The sequence below is a fragment of the Rana temporaria genome, chromosome 12 (genome assembly GCF_905171775.1).
Source record: "Rana temporaria chromosome 12, aRanTem1.1, whole genome shotgun sequence".
In the NCBI taxonomy this organism is placed as follows: Eukaryota; Metazoa; Chordata; class Amphibia; order Anura; family Ranidae; genus Rana; species Rana temporaria.
The window spans coordinates 112079164-112096728 of record NC_053500.1 but is presented as its reverse complement, the minus strand read 5'-3'; the positions used below and the strand labels follow the sequence as shown (position 1 = coordinate 112096728).

The 17565-nt window shown below is 45.5% G+C and overlaps 1 protein-coding gene across 1 annotated transcript in view; it reads left to right on the top strand.

Moving 5' to 3' along the window:
* Positions 1-17565, top strand: part of CD40 (CD40 molecule) — a 137542-nt gene that overhangs the window by 116839 nt on the left and 3138 nt on the right. Inside the window, exons 8-9 of the mRNA XM_040330183.1 lie at positions 8057-8140; positions 16948-16997. Coding sequence (XP_040186117.1) covers positions 8057-8140; positions 16948-16997 — 134 coding nt within the window. The remainder of the gene's footprint in view (positions 1-8056; positions 8141-16947; positions 16998-17565) is intronic.

Sequence of the window (17565 nt, the reverse complement as noted above, 5' to 3'; positions counted from 1 at the left end):
AAAACCTCAGGATTTGTTGCATTCTTTATTACTGGTATCGTGATTTTAGCATCTGCTATGCTACAAAAGCTGGCATTATGGAACTAGAACAATCTTGAAAGCAAATTGTCTTGGAAGTTGATTTGATCGTTTAGATTCTATTAAGTTTTAACAATGATCACTTACCATTAGTCATTATACATTGTGGAAGTTCCATCTGCTTAAAACGAGGTAAATGACAGCAAAAGACATTTATATACATTAGTTTTAAAGTGAAAATTTTTCTGCATCTTGTTTATACTCAGGACCCATTCTGTTTGCATCTTACTATAATAAAACCAAGGTTAAGGGTACAAGGATGCTATTAGTTCCTCAATTATGCCCCCAAAATTGAGATGGATTGCTAACAGATTAATCAAATGACCCCCCTATGCTGTAAGCTACACAGTAGACTGTAATGCCCTGTACACACGATCGGTTCGTCTGATAAAAACGGACCGTTTTATCGGACGAACCGATCGTGTGTGGGCCCCATCAGTTTTTTTCCCCATCGGTGAAAAAAAATAGAGCCCGTTTAAAACATTTCGTATGGTTAAAAAACCGATAGAAAAAAAACGAACGTCTGTGGGGAAATCCATCGGTCAAAAATCCACGCATGCTCAGAATCAATACGACTCATGCCCCGAAGCATTGAACTACATTTTTCTCAGCACGTTGTAGTGTTTTACGTCACCGCGTTGGACACGATTGGATTTTTAACCGATGGTGTGTAGGCAAGACTGATGAAAGTCTGTTTCATCGGATATCTGATGAAAAAATCCTTTGGTTCGTTTTCATCAGATGAACCGATCGTGTGTACAGGGCATAAGACCTCGTACACACGACCGAGTTTCTCGAGAAAAAAAAAAACAGCGAGAAAACTGCTTCTTGCCGAGATTCCCATTCGTGTGTACGAGGCATTTAGGTTTCTCGTCTGGAAATCTGGCCAGAATCTCGTCGAGATTCTTGTCGGCGTGTTTCCCAACGAGAAACCCGAGAGTGTGTATACTTACCTGTCGCCATGGAAACCAGCGCATGCTCGAAATGACTTTGAAGCATGCGCTGTAGCTTCCACGGCATAGGTAGGGTGAAGCAAGATGGCGGCGACGGCATTGAATGTGACGAGCGCATGCTCGTCATACGCGATGACATCACCGTGTCCTTTCCTTTCAAGAGAACCGCGGTTCTTTTGAAATGAAAGTCAGTACACTCTGGCGGCAAGAGTTTCTTGCCAAAAATCTCGTCAGGGAAAACAACAGGTTTTTCCTGACGAGATACTCGGACGTGTGTACGAGGCCTAAGGCCTTTTTCAAGCTGGAGGCAGTTTCTCTCTTTCAGCAGAGCAGTGGCGTTTAGGTATTTAGGAGGTGACTCTGGCACTTTTTTTTCCCCAGCCAAGGGATTTTGTATAGAATCATTGTGCCACAACCATGGGCCAAGGGTTTGGCTTGCAGTTGCGGCTCAGCCCCATTGACTTCAGTGGGTGTGAATGATAGGCAGTATCACCTGTCAATTTTTCATGCCCGAAAATGCTACAGCTTTCTGTGACCAATTTCACAAAGTTTTAGCATTATACCATCAGTGCAATAAATGCTACTGCATACAGTACTGCTGTGCAGCTCATACCATTGGCTATTTTCTACTTGTTCCATCAGTCTGTACTACTACTGTCCTTACATCCCACTCAGACTTTTGCGGGGCATTAATGAAATTATGTTAAAGTAGTTGTAAACCCTCATGGTTTTTCACCTTCTATGCATTAGAAAAACCTTCTGTGGTGCTGCAGCCCCACGAGCCCCCATTTTACTTACCTGACCTTGATCTTTCTCTGGCTGGGAACGAGCACACCAGCTGGATAGATTGCTGGATAGATTGATAGCAGCACAGCCATTGAATCCCGCTGCTGTCAATCAAATCCAATGGACACAGATGCAGGACTCGAGGAGCACGCCCGCATGGGTGTTCACCAAGGAGAACACTTCTCCACGTGGACACTCGATGCGGGGACAGGACACGTTTAAAAAAACAAAAAAAAAACAAGGGTTTATAACGGGGATATGCAATTAGCGGACCTCCAGCTGTTGCAGAACTACAAATCCCATGAGGCATAGCAAGGCTCTGACAGCCACGAACGAGCATGACACCCAGAGGCAGAAGCATGATGGGATTTGTAGTTTTGCAACATCTGGAGGTCCACTAATTGCATATCCCTGGTTTATAACCTCTTTAATCAGGCCTCGACAAAATCTGGGCGCCAGGTCGCAATTGCGACAAGAAATTGTGACCTGGCGCCTGGGGAAGCTTACGGCTACAGAAGGCCGTAAAGCCGCGGACTCAATTACCGGCCAGTGTGATCGCGGCGGGCCCGCACCTGCCGGTAATTGAGGTCGCGGCTTTGCGGCCTTCACAGAAGGAAGCTGAGGCCAGCAGAAGGAATCTAGGAGTGGCCATTTTGTGGTGGCCGTTGGCATTACAGATTACATTACATTACAAGTAGCAAAAAACAGCAGTTCTGATGTGTTTTTTCACTGCCATCTCCTTCCCTCTAATTAGAACCCCCAAACATTATATATATTTTTTATTCTAACACCCTAGAGAATAAAATGGCGGTCGTTGCAATACTTTGTCACACCGTATTTGCGTAGCGGTCGTACAAGCGCACTTTTTTGGGGAAAATACACTTTTTTTAATAAAAAAATAAGACAACAGTAACGTTAGCCCAATTTTTTTTATATTGTGAAAGATAATGTTTATGCCGAGTAAATTGATACCCAACATGTCACGCTTCAAAATTTAAAATCTCCATAGGCGACGTTTAAAAAATTCTACAGGTTGCATGTTTTGAGTTACAGAGGAGGTCTAGGGCTAGAATTATTGCTCTCGCTCTACCAATCGCGGCGATACCTCACATGCAGGGTTTTAATACCGTTTACATATGCGGGCGCTACTCACGTATGCGTTCACTTCTGCGCGTGAACTTGGCGGGATGGGGTTGCGTTTTTTGGCTCCTAACTTTTTTAGCTGGCTCCTAGATTCCAAATTTGTCAAACCCTTGCCTTTAATTAGTACTGTTACACGCTTTAACATGCATTGCCTTAAACCTGCCAGCTAGTTTAAAAAAAAATGTGATGCAAGGTTCTTGCAAAAAAAGTCTTTATAGTCACCTTTCTGACAACCCATGTCTCATACCTCCCATGCAGTGTAGCGATGTAGCCTCCTTTAGACTATATTCCAATGGCCTCATTGTAGCAGCCAGGGTGGTCAATTAGTGCATTCGGAACCCAGCAAACTATCTCCTGCTATTCGGGCAGCCCATAGATGATTCGATTTTCCTTCCTTCCGCCAAAGGTGGAAGAAAATAAAATCAATCGATTCTGCCATCAACACAGTCAGTGTTGATGGGGGAATGTCTCCCACAGTGCTATTGTGTTCTCTGTGGGGTGGGGGTATCACAGGGAGCTTTCCTGTCTGGCAGAACACAATGGCCCGGATTCAGGTAGATTTGCCCCTTAGTTACGGAGGCGCAGGGCATTCGTAACGCCGGGGCAAGTAAGCAATTGCGCTGTGTAACCTATGGTTACACAGGCGCAATTGCTTCTTGAATCCGGGCCAATGATTATTGCTAGTGGCTATAGCTGCTGGCAGTAATCGAATGTGAAAAATTTGACAGGCTAGTTGTACCCAAGTCAATTAATGGATCGACTTGGGTACAATCAGCCTGCCCACACAGGCCGATTTGGATCCGTGTATGGCTGGCCTAAGACGCTTCACCATTCAACATTTTCAGGAGTGTTAATTGCCTGTGTCCTCCACCGTGCGCTATGATTCCTTCCCCGAATCCCTGTATCATTGCTGTGTAGTGACGGGAGGGGTGGGGTAGAAGATGGAACCACAGATGAATAGGCTGTCAATGTACTGCAACACACCTTTTAAATTAACCTACACCGTTTTCCCTAATGCAACACCCCACACCCAGAAGGGGTACATACAGTGCACCGGCTAGGCGCTTTGAGATGCCATATAAAACGAATGCCACTTAGTTCCGTGTTTTAAGATGCTTTGCGGTTTTACCTGTTTTACCACAATGCACAGATGTGAATAGAGCCTTGATTAATAATTGCAGGGCATTTTGTTCGCATGGCTGAGCCAGGAAAATCAGCCATAAGTACTTAGACTTAAGAGGTTAGACTGATGTTAATTGCTGTGTGAAGAAACAGTAGCTCCAGAAATTTCCTTAAAATTCAACTATTTGCAGATATTAAAGGCACAAATCAATGCAATGTAATCAATACATTACTAAATGTGTTCTGTATAAATGCAAGCAGTGGAAGTATCTGAATTTAACATGATATCAGTCTTTTGCAGTTTGCAATAAATAGCTGGATTCAGAGACGTTTACGCCGGCGTATCAGTAGATACGCCGGCGTAACTCTGAATCTACGCCGTCGTAAATTTAAGCGTATTCTGGAAACCAGATACGCTTAAATTAGGCTAAGATACGACCGGCGTAAGTCTCCTACGCCGTCGTATCTTAGGGTGCATATTTACGCTGGCCGCTAGGTGGCGCTTCCGTTGTTTTTTGTGTTGAATATGCAAATGAGCAAGATACGCCGATTCACGAACGTACGTGTGCCCGTCGCAATTAGTTACGCCGTTTACGTAAGAGATACGCCGGCGTAAAGATAAAGCTGCTCCCTAGGTGGCTCAGCCCATGCAAGGTATGGACGTCGGAAGAAGCCTATCTTTTTACGTCATTTGCGTAAGTCGTACGCGAATAGGGCTGTGCGTAAGTTACGTCACGTCGTAGGCAGTGTTCGATGTATCTTAGGCATTCTATCCGACGCATGCGCACTGGGATTCTTTCACGAACGGCACATTCGCCGTTCGTAAAAAACGTCAATCACGTCGGGTCACCAGTCATTTACATAAAACACTCCCCCCTGTTCCACATTTGAATTAGGCGCGCTTAGGCCGGCCCATTTACGCTACGCCGCCGTAACTTAGGAGGCAAGTGCTTTGTGAATACAGCACTTGCCTCTGTGACTTACGGCGGCGTAGCGTATATACGATACGCTACGCCGCCTCAAAGTTATGCCAGTCTTTCTGAATCTGGCTAAAAGTCTGTATGGCAGAGCTCAGTGATGGGGAGGGAGAAGAAGCACATGGAGCCAATCCGGTGTGTGCTGCAGTGTAAGGAGAATATGATAGGAGGAGAGGATAGAATGACATGAGAATGAGAGATAAGCTCATTGGTGTACTGCTTCTTCTTCACTGTTCAGTCACAGAGTGGGACAAGGAAAAGACCTGTAAGTGAAAATGTAACTGCAGCAAAAATAAATACAAATCAAGTCCCCTCCCAGACAGTATTGTGCTGTGTGGCAGGGCTGTGTAACAGTGGCCATACAGTTTTTTCTTTTACCTGATCAGTGTGTATTTCAATCAGCAAACAATCAAAACAGCCAAAACCTCCCTACCAATCAATTTAGACTTAATTTCGAACAGATTTGATTGTCCAGGAGTATTGATCGACAACACTGAGATACTTTGTTAATGAATGTGATCATATTCAGATTATGAAATTACATGATGGAAACAGAAATGCGTTCGATAAGATGCAACTGTAATTTACAATCATATCTTGACTATCAATCAAAATCCATTTCCCGGTGTGTGGCATATTGAAGTGAGAGGTTGTTGACTATAGATCAATTACTCTTATTGGAAGAGATCAATCAGAAAAAAAATGATAATTTAACGTAGCGTGTATGACCACCATAGAGCTACTTTCACACTGGGGCACTCTTGAGGTGTTTTTGTGCAAAAATAGCGCCTGTAAAGCGCCCGAAAAACACCTCTCTTGCAGGATGGGTAAAAAAGTCCTGCAAGCAGCATCTTTGGGACATTACAGGAGCGGTGAATACACTGCTCCTAAAACGCCCCCGCCAGTGAAATCAATGGCCAGTGCTGCCGAAGGAACTGCAAAGCACTTTGGCAGCGGCGCTTTTAACCCTTTGTTTGGCCGCTAGCGGGGGTTACAAGAACCCCACTAGGGGCTGAAATGCGCCACAAAAAACGCAGACGTTCCCCCGCCCCAATGTAGAAGTGCCCTTAAGCCTCGTACACACGATCGGATTTTACGTCGGGAATTGTGTGTTGACAGCCGACAATTGTGGTCGGATTTTCCGCGGACAAACGTTGGGTGGCAGACTTTCAAATTTTCCACGGACAACGTCCTCTTGTCGGATTTTCTGATCATTTGTACGCAAGTACAAACACGCATGCTCGGAATCAATGCTTACCAAACACAACGTTAGCAGAAGGTGCCCAAAGGGTGATGCTAAAGAGCTGAAAAAACACGTAGTTCGTCTAGTACAGGGGTCAAACTTTTTAAACAGGGGGCCAGTTCACAGTCCCTTAAACTGTTGGGGGGCCAGACTATAGTTTGAAAAAAAATTAACAAATTCCTATGCACACATGTTATTTGTCATGCAAAAAAAAAACAATACAATATTTAAAATAAAGAACAATTTTAATCAACCTAAACTTATTAGTATTTCACAGACTCCCTCGTCACAGAAACCCCTTATCACAGAAATCCCCTTCCCTTCCCATCACAGACTTCTCTCCATCAAAGACTACCCCCATCACAGACCCCACCCCCCCAACACAGAGCCCCACCACAGATCCCCCATTACAGACTCCTCCAACACAGAACCCTCCATAACAGACCCCCCCCATTACAGACTCCCCGACACAGAGCCCTCCCTCACAGATCCCCCCAACACAGATCTCTTATCACAGATCCCCATCACAGACCCCCCTCATCACAGACTCCCCCATAACAGACCCCCATCACAGATTTCCCATTACAGACTCCCCCAACACAGAGCCCTCCATAACAGATCCACCCCATCATAGATCCACCCCATCACAGACCCCCCTCCATCACAGATCCCCATCACAGACTTCCCCATCACAGACCCCCCATCACAGACTCCCCCAACACAGAGCCCTCCATCACATATCCCCCAACCCATATCCCCATCAAAGACTCCCCCAACACAGAGCCCCAAATAACAGATACCCGTCACAGACTCCCCCCCATCACAAACTCCCCCATAACAGATCCCCTCCATCACAGATCCCCAACACAGACCCCCCCATCACAGACTCCCCCGACACAGAGCCCTCCATAACAGATCCCCCATCACAGAGCCCCCCCTTCACAGACTTCCCCAACTTAGAGCCCCCATTCCAGACTCCCTCAACACAGAGACCTCCATAACAGATCTCCTCATATCACAGATCCCCCATCACAGAGCCCTCCATAACAAATCCCCCCATCACAGAGCCCTCCAGCGGTATTACATTGCCCCTTCTATAACATTGTAGCACTCACCCCACCCTCTGCTACCTTAATCACACAAGATGCAAAGCATGGCAGGTCCAGACAAAAGGTGGGACTTTGCAAGTGAAAGGCAGGTGATTGATTGCTGGAACCACCCTGCTGCCTAATAACCAATCACCTGCTTCTTAACTCAAAAGGTCCCATCCTTTGTACGGACCTGTCATGTTTCTCATCTTGTATGATTAAGGTAGCAGGGGAGGGGGAGTGCTGCAAACTTAAAGGGGCAGTTCGCGGGCCGGGTAAATCACCCTGGCGGGCCATATATGGCCTGTAGGCCGTAGTTTGAGGACCCCTGGTCTAGTACGTCATTACGATTGTGTTTGTTGGCCGACAATTGTGTGTCGTTTGCATGCAAGACAAAATCCAGGCACACGCCCTTCGGACAAAAGTCAGACGCTTTGTCTGCGGAAAATCCGATCGTATGTACGAGGCTTAAGTCTCAAGACCGGACGGACAGAATAAAAAATCCTTTGGCTGCTAAAACAGCTACCTTATATGTATTCCATTTCCATCAACATTACTTAGCATTTGTTGGGTGGTGACTGGTGATAATGTTTTGTTAATTTTTATATAGTGTGACATTTATTTTTTGCAATACATAGTAACATTTTTTTTTTTTTTTTTATACAGGTCCTCGTCCAAAAAAAAACAGTACTTGGATTTATATTGTGGTGGTCCTGTTAGTCATCATTGGTCTGGTACTAACCTTCTTTTGTAAGTCCAGAATATTGTTATCTTACTCATTGTGTACTATGTTGCCGGCTAATGGAATCACGTGTTGACTTTTTCTGTCTCTCAGAGATTCTCTTTGATAGGCAAAATTGGTTATAGTCTTACCAACTTCTGGACCCAAAGTGTAGGAGCTTTGGGCCAGATTCACGAATAATTGCGGCGGCATAACGTATCGTAGATTTTTATATAGTGTAGATACGTTACACCGCCGCAAGTTTTCATCGCAAGTGCCTGATTCACCAAGCACTTGCGATGAAAACCTACGCCGGCGGCCTCCGGCGCAAGGCGGGCCAATTTAAATGGGCGTGTGGCATTTAAATTAGGCGCGCTCCCGCGCCGGACCTACCGCGCATGCTCCGTTTCCGAACTCCCGCCGTGCTTTGCGCGCCGTGACGTCATTTTTTCGAACTGCGACGCGCGTATCGTAATTCCGTATTCCCGGACGGCTTACGCAAACGACATTGATTTTTAAATTTCGACGCGGGAACGACGGCCATACTTTAGACAGCAATACACTTGCTGACTAAAGTTAAGGCACCAAAAAAAAAGTGTAACTTTGCGACGGGAAACTAGACTAGCGGCGACGTAGCGAACGCGAAAAAACCGTTGTGGATCGCCGTAGCTCCTAATTTGCATACCCAACGCTGGTTTACGACGCAAACTCCCCCCAGCGGCGGCCGCGGTATTGCATCTTAAGATCCGACAGTGTAAAACAATTACACCTGTCGGATCTTATGGCTATCTATGCGTAACTGATTCTATGAATCGTACCGTCGTATCTGCTTTGTGAATCTGGCCCAAAGTTAGGTTGACATTGATGGATGTTTGTCTTTTGTTCTAACCTACATAATATATGTATGTAATATATGTAATGCTCCCAGCAGAGCATGAACGAATAAAAACTGGGGAGTCCAAATATAATAGAAAGCCACCTACATTATAGCCTTGTGGGAAGAACTAGAACTACAAATTACCAGTGACGGCCTGTCCATTAGGGGCACCCGGGTGCCGCCCCCTCTCTCCTCGCCACCCCCTGCATAGCATGAATCAATCCACAGCTGCCCCCTATTCATGTTCTCGGCCCCTTTCAGGGCACCGGGCGCATGAATTACAGCGGCCATTTTTTTTTTTAGCTCTTATAGGCTTCAAAATAGGGTGGGCTCGGGTCGCAGAGGATGCGTGTGGAGCCCACCCAGGTGTGTTGACACAGTGAATGAATACTCGCTGTTGCAACACTGATCCTCCTCCCGGCCAATCGGGAAGCCGGTATAAAACCCATTTCCCGATTGGCCAAAATGTCAGGTGATCCTATTGGACGCCTAGCTCCGGGAGGAGCAGAGAGGAGACTCACCGTGGAAGCTGCTCCAGGAGAGGACACCAGAGCAGCTTTCCCCGAGCCCGCCACACTTAAAGTGGAGGTTCCATCAAAAAAACAATTTTGCTTTAAACTGTAGCTTACACCTTTTTTTTACTCATCTGGAAATGCCTGTTGCTATGCGGTCCCACGAAATCTGCCTTTGAAAGCACCTAGGATTCTGACATCATCTCCCTCTAATGCTCCTGGGAAATGTGTGTCATCATTTCCCAGGATGCAGTGCGCTGTCCAATTATCACTCCCCATCCAAGACTTCCAGGAAGTAAGTGCTTGTAAGCTTCACAATGCCCACAAGCAAAATGACAACGGTGTAGACATAGTTTTATAAACTATTTTTTTTAGTATCTATGCGGATCGGCAGCGGATTGTAAAATGGTAAGTGACCGGATTTATATTCTAAAAACGCATGATGAAAGGACATACATTTAAAAAATGCTAATTGTGGTTGGAACTCCGCTTTAAGGACAGTGCTGGAAGATGGTCGCATCGGCTCCGACCACTGCTCTCTCTGCCCACATCCAGGGTAAGGACAGAGGGTGATAAAGGGGGGTTTTGCTGGGGGTGTTAGTGCCGCACAGGGCACTGGGCAATGACTTCACTCATTGGCTTACGATGGGGCATCCATTGTTGGCTGTCCCTCTTCTACACTGAAGCCAACGCTGGGATCCGATCATGTGACTGAACCTGATCACCCTCAGAATAGGTAAGTATGGACATCTTTCCTCACAGGGTAGAAATTATAGGCTTAGAATGGGGGTGGGAGTAGATTTAAGTAGTTAGCGTTTGACTGAACTTCCACTTCAACCACTTCAGCCAGAGAAAGGTTTTACCCCCTTCATGACTAGGCTATTTTTTGCGTTACGCACTGCGTTACTTTAACTGACAATTGCACATGTCGTGAGACGCTGTACCAAATTTCTTTTTCCACAAATAGAGCTTTCTTTTGGTGCTATTTGATCCTATCTGCTGTTTTTATTTTTTGTGCTATAAACAAAAAAAGACTGTACATTTTGAAAATAAAAAAAAAATAAAAAAAAATTATATATATATTACTTTCTGCTATAAAACAAATCCAATATATATATATATATTTTTTAATCTAATTTCTTCATCAATTTAGGCCAGTATGTATTCTGCTACATACATTTGGTAAACAAAATCCCAGTAAGTGTATATTTATTGTATACAAACTATAGGATATTTTTTTGGCCTTTTTTTTTTTTATTAGTATTGGCGGCCATCAGCGTTTTTTTTTTTTTTTGCAGGTCTGTGACACTTTTTGGGGACCAGTGACACTTATAATTATTAAATAATAAACTGAAAATTATGTACTGTCACTGTACTAATGACAATGGCAGGGAAGGGGTTAACAGGAGCGACACTTTTTTGGGAACCAGTGACATTATTACAGTGATCAGTGCTAAAACTATGCACTGTTACTGTACTACTGAAACTGGCAGGGAAGGGGTTAACACCAGGGGCAACCTAAGGGTTAAGTGTGTCTCTAGGAGGTGCTTGGTAACTGTGTGGGGGATAGACTGATTGGGGGAACACCGATCCGCGTTGCAACGTCATTTGCCGCAATGCACGTCGGGAAAGTTTCCCGACGGAGCATGCGCCCTACGCTCGGCGCGGGAAAGCGCCTAATTTAAATGATTCCCGCCCCCTACGGGATCATTTACATTAGGCGCCCTTACGCCGGGCATTTTTGAGGAGCGCCCACGCAAATTACGTGGCTACTGCTTCGTGAATGAAGTGTAGTGCAGTTAATTTGCGGGGGCACAGGGCAAAAATGGGACGCTGCGCCTCCGTAAGGAGTGCGCAGCGGTACCTGAATCTGCCCCACTGCCATTAAAGCGCCTCTCAATCCACCCTAGTGCAAAAGCCTTAGTGCTTTCACACTGCAGCGGTGCAGGACAGGCAAAAAAGTCCTGCAAGCAGAATCTTTGGAGCGTTGCGCGAGTGGTGTATACACCGCTCCTCCATCACCCCTGCCTATTGAAATGAATGGACATCGCTGTCGAAGCACCTGCAAAGCAATTTAGCAGCACTGCAAAACGGGCGCTATTAACCCTTTCTGCGGCCGCTAGCGGGGGTTAAATGCTCCCTGCTAGTGACCCGAAAAGCGCTGCTATAACAGCAGTAAAGCGCTGTTTTTCTCTCCTTTTCCCCATCACTAGGGTTGCCCCCTTATCCCTTTAAAAACGAACACCTATTAATTGCACAGGTTCTGTGGCTGATTAAGGTGCTAATTAAACTCACTTGGTGCCTTATCTGCATTAAATTAGCCTTAGGGACGAGGTGGCAACCCTACCCATTACATCAGAGCACCCCCAAACATTAGAGTCCCCAATATACATGAGAGCCCCCTATCACATCAAGGTACCCCCCCCCCCCCCATGACTGAGTAAACCCGACACATCAGAGTCCACCCATTACCACAGTCCACCATCATTGAGCCCCCAATCCCAGGGTCCTTCCATCAGGGAGTCCAGTCATCAGAGTCCCCCATCATACAGCCCCCAATCCCAGGGTCCTTCCATCAGGGAGTCCAGTCATCACAGTCCCCCATCATTGAGCCCCCAATCCCAGGGTCATTCCATCAGGGAGTCCAGACATCACAGTCCCCCATCATTGAGCCCCCAATCCCAGGGTCCTTCCATCAGGGAGTCCAGTCATCAGAGTCCCCCATCATTGAGCCCCCAATCCCAGAGTCCAGTTTTCCCTTGGGGATGTAATCAATGGTGGCCTTTATTGTTTTTTAGTACAAATTTCCTTGAAAGAACTCCACACTGTTCTGCAAATAATGTGTTGAGCAAGTCCAGTGAGGTTTTAATATTACAATCACATGACTAAAATAAAGATCCTTGTCATATGATAAAGATGATAAAGATTTAGAAACTGCAGGACTCAGCCTCCAGTAACAAACGGAGAGGCATTTATATAACAAAGGCCACACTATGTAGACCATGTAAAAAAGCTCTATGCTAGGCGAAGGCTATTTATTTCAAGGCCTACTTCCTAATATGCAGTAGCCGAGCCATTGAGCTTTGGTCTGACTGGTGCTGTGTTTGCATGTACTGTGCTGCTGAGTCTGTTTTCAGCCTGCAGGTGGCACTGTTGCTTGCTCTGTCCAGGAACAATGCAGCTTGTTGATGAAAACACTCCATACACAGCAATATACCAAAAAGAGGATCTGCTTAGAGCTTCATACATCAACATTGTGCCAATGTTTCAAAATACACTATAGTCAGCTTTGAAAATAAGCTTTGAATTGTATACAGAAAATTAAGACTGCTTTCATCTTATCCAGGCATAGCCACAGTGCACCAGACCACCTAATTTCTTTATCTTTTCACACTATACCTTGTCTAATATGACGATATTGAATAGATAGCATCCACTCTTAACTGGTACCCGACTGGCTCACGCAGATATACTACGGCAGAATGGCTCTCCTGGGCGAAATCCCATACATATACGCAGTGGCGTCACTAGGGTTGGTGTCACCCGGTGCGGAAAAAAAATGCTGTAACCCCCCACTTACTATAGTACCCCCTCAGTACAGACCCCCCCTCACGCAGTACAGACCCCCCTCACGCAGTACAGACCCCCCTTCCGCAGTACAGACCCCCTTCTCTAACTACAGACCCCCCTCCACTAACTACAGATCTGTCATCTCTCCTAGTTAGTCCCCTCCCCACATAGTTAGAACACAGTAAGGGAACACACACTTAACCCCTTGATTGCCCCCTAGTGTTAACCCCTTCCCTGCCAGTGACATTTTTATATATATACATTTAAATGTGTCAAGGGTCCGATCTGTCCACTGCAATGTCGCAATACCGCACAAAATCTCAGATCGCTGCCATTACTAGTAAACAAAAAACAAAAAAACACCATAATAATGCCATAAATTTTTCCCGTGGTTTGTGGACGCTATGGCCCAGATTCACAAAGCACTTGCGCCGACGTAGAACAAGATACGCCGACGTAAGTGCAAATGTGCGCTTTCGTATCTGTGCGCCGGACCCACAAACTAAGATGCGCCTAAAAACAGGCTTCATCCCGCCAACGTAACTTGCCTACGCCGGCGTAGGGTGGGCGCACATTTAGGCTGGACGCATGGTGGCGCTCCCATTGATCAGCCATTCAAATATGCAAATAAGGAAAATACGGCGATTCACGAACGTACGTGCGCCCGACGCAGACGACACGATGTGCGCGTAAGTTGTAGGTCCGGCGTAAAGTTATGCCCCATAAAAGAGGTGCAACCCAGCAGCAGACATGCACCATGGAACACAAGCCGGCGTATTTTACGTTGGACGTGTGTCTGGCTTGGCGTAGGTTACGTTCACGCCGTAGGCAGTGATCCGGCGTAGTTTAGGCAGTTGTTCCGACGTGGTTGTGAGCATGCGCAGAGGGATGCGTCCACGTCTCGGCGAATGCGCAATTCGTGATACGTATCTGTCTGGCGCTCGGCCTATCATTTGCATGGGGTCACGCCTCATTTGCATGGCTCGCGCCCACTTCCACCTACGCCGGCATACGCCTTCGAAACCCAGCGCAGTTTTGGGAGCACTGGCTTTGTGAATTCCATGCTTGCCTCTCCGCACTGCGTTGGCGTAGCGTATATTATTTGCGATACAGCGGTGTAATGTGCGCCCGCTCTCTGTGAATCTAGGCCTATAACTTTTGTGCAAACCTAATAATGTACGCTTATTGCGATTTATTTTTTTACTAAAAATATGTAGAAAAATACATATTGGCCTAAACTGAGGAAAAAAATTATTTTTAAAAAGATTTTAGGGGATATTTATTACAGCAAAAATGAAAAAACAATTTTTTTTTTCAAAAGTATCGCTTTTTTTTTTGTTTTATAGCTCAAAAAATAAAAAATACCACCAATAGAAATCTCTATTTGTGGGAAAAAAAGAACGCAAATTTAGTTTGGGTACAGCATTGCATGTCCACGCAATTATCAGTTAAAGCAAGTCGTAAAAAGTGCTCTGGTCAGGAAGGGGGTAAAATCTTCTGGGCCTGAAGCGGTTAAAGAGATGCTAACTTCTGGTTTAAAAAAAATATTCTCAAAAAAGTACCTTCATGGTTTAGTGTCACTGTAACCGCTTGCAGACTGCCCCACGCACACATACTGCTGACACTTCCAGGTCTGGGGCATGCGTGCGCTGCCGGCAACCCAGCACGCGCTGTGATTGGACACAGCGGGAGCCAACCAGTGGTCCTGGCGGACTCGATATCCTCCGGGACCCACCGATCGTTTGGGACACAGGCAGAACGGCAGTCGTGTAAACAAGGCAGACCACCGTTCTGTGAGAGGGGAATGTACTGATCCTGTGTTCCTGCCAAGCAGGAACACAGATCTTTACCTTCTTCTAGTCAAAACACTTCCCTCCACAGTTAGAAGGCACAACTTAGGCATACATTTAACCCTTTGATCGCTCTTGTTACCCCTTCCCTGCCAGTGTCATTAGTACAGTGACAGCTACATCATTTTTAGTTTATAATTTAATAATTATTCGTGTCACTGGTCCCCAAAAAGAGTTAAAAGTGTCAGTTAGGTGTTTGATATGTCCTCTGCAATATTGCAGTCCCGCTATAAGTCGCTGATCGCCGCCATTACCAGTAAAAAAGTAAAGATATCCCATAACTTGTAGACGCTATAACTTAAAATAGTTATTTTTTCTAAATTGTCGGCCTTTTTTTGTTTATAGCGCAAAAAATAAAAACCGCAGGATGATCAAATACCGCCAAAAGAAAACTCTATTTGTGGGGACAAAAAGACAACATTTTTATTTGGGTACTGTGTCGCATGACCACGCAAATGTCAGTTAAAGTACTTTAACCACTTAAGGACCGCCTCTTGCAGATATACGTCGGCAGAATGGCATGGCTGGGCACAAGCACGTACTTGTACGTCCTCCTTAAGTGCCTGCGCCCCGGTCCGAAGCTCCATGACCTCAGCAGCGGGAGCCACGGACCCGATCGCTGCTGGAGTCCCGCGATCGGTCCCCGGAGCTGAAGAACGGGGAGAGCTGTGTGTAAACACAGCTTCCCCGTTCTTCACTGTGGCGCTGTCATCGATCGTGTGTTCCCTGTTATAGGGAAACACAATCAATGATCTCACACGTCCAGCCCCGCCCCCTACAGTTAGAAAGACAGATGAGGTCATACTTAACTCCTTCAGCGCCCCCTAGTGGTTAACTCCCAAACTGCAAATGTAATTTTCACAGTAAACAATACATTTTTTGCTGTCAAAATTGTGTCAAAATTGTCCGATGTGTCCGCCATAATGTCGCAGCCACGAAAAACATCGCTTATCGCCACCATTAGCAGTAAATTTTTTTTTTTTTTTTTTTATAAAAATGCAATAAAAGTATCCCCTATTTTGTAAACACTAAAAAAATGTGCGCTGTCATCGATCGTGTGTTCCCTGTTATAGGGAAACACGATCAATGATGTCACACGTCCAGCCCCGCCCCCTACAGTTAGAAACACAGATGAGGTCATACTTAACCCCTTCAGCGCCCCCTAGTGGTTAACTCCCAAACTGCAATTGTAATTTTCACAGTAAACAATGCATTTTTTTCTGTCAAAATTGTGTCAAAATTGTCTGATGTGTCCGCCATAATGTCGCAGTCACGAAAAACATCGCTTATCGCCGCCATTAGTAGTAAAAAATTTTTTTTTATAAAAATGCAATAAAAGTATCCCCTATTTTGTAAACACTAAAAAAATGTGCGCAAACCATAAACGCTTATTGCAATTTTTTTTACCAAAAATAGGTAGAAGAATACGTATCGGCCTAAACTGAAGAAAAAAAAATGTATATATATTTTTGGGGGATATTTATTATAGCAAAAAGTAAAAAATATTGAATTTTTTTCAAAATTGTCGCTCTATTTTTGAGGTGATCAAATACCACCAAAAGAAAGCTCTATTTGTGTGGAAAAAAGGACGCCAATTTTGTTTGGGAGCCACGTCGCACGACCGCGCAATTGTCAGTTAAAGCGGCACAGTGCCGAATCGCAAAAACTGGCCAGGTCCTTTACCTGCCTAAAGGTCCGGGTCTTAAGTGGTTAGATGCCACTATAGGGCATCAATAGGGCATTTTATTATATGCATAAGAACCTGGTAACTTCTGAAACCGGGGGTACTGTAATGTGCAAATTTAACTAAGAAGGTTATAAACTGACCCACCTTTTTTCACGACTGGACAGATTAAATTGCCAATGGGTGGTAACTAGAGGGCGTATGTAATAAAGTTGAGGTTTTATCTGCTTATATTTGGCTGTTCCTGGTCTCCCACCCCCTCCTTCATCAACAAAATAAAAAATACAAGTTTTATTATATTTGACTTGATGTAACAACATGTATATATATTTTTCTTGTTTAGTTAGAAAGAGACGAAAAGTAAAGAAGGTCAAGGTGAAACATGAAATACAGGTAAGATTATAATAATAATACCTATATAATACAGGTATTTGCACCCACTTCCGGGAATAGACTCTCGTGGGAGTCACGCCCCTTCCCGTCCCCCCGTCGCTGTCTTCTGGGAAACACACTGGTCCCAGGAGACAGCGGGGACCAGTGAGGACGGGCCGCGCCGCTCGCAAATGCGCAGTACGCAACGCTTCACTTCCTGATTTCCTCACCGAGGCAGTGTATGTATTTATATGTAATGACAATGCTGCTGACCAAGCCCAGAAGAGAGCTGTAGCCGGACAATACTGTTGACAAGCTGGGGCTCCTTACATGTGTACATCTGTCACCCCCTGCTAGCGAGGCTCAGAAAACACCCCCCCAATTCTTCGCGGGAGGTCTGACACTTACTGGGCTGTGGTGTCCTCTCCTGTGTGTCTCATCTCCTTCAGTGGGTAGTGGGCAGCAGGCAGCAGCGGCGGTGGAGAAGTCCGCTCCTCATGCTTCCTCCGCTTGGGCGCTCTGGCACACTAAAAACTGGAAGTGACGTACCTCTAGTGTCAATCAAAGCACCCGGCCGTAGTAATACATA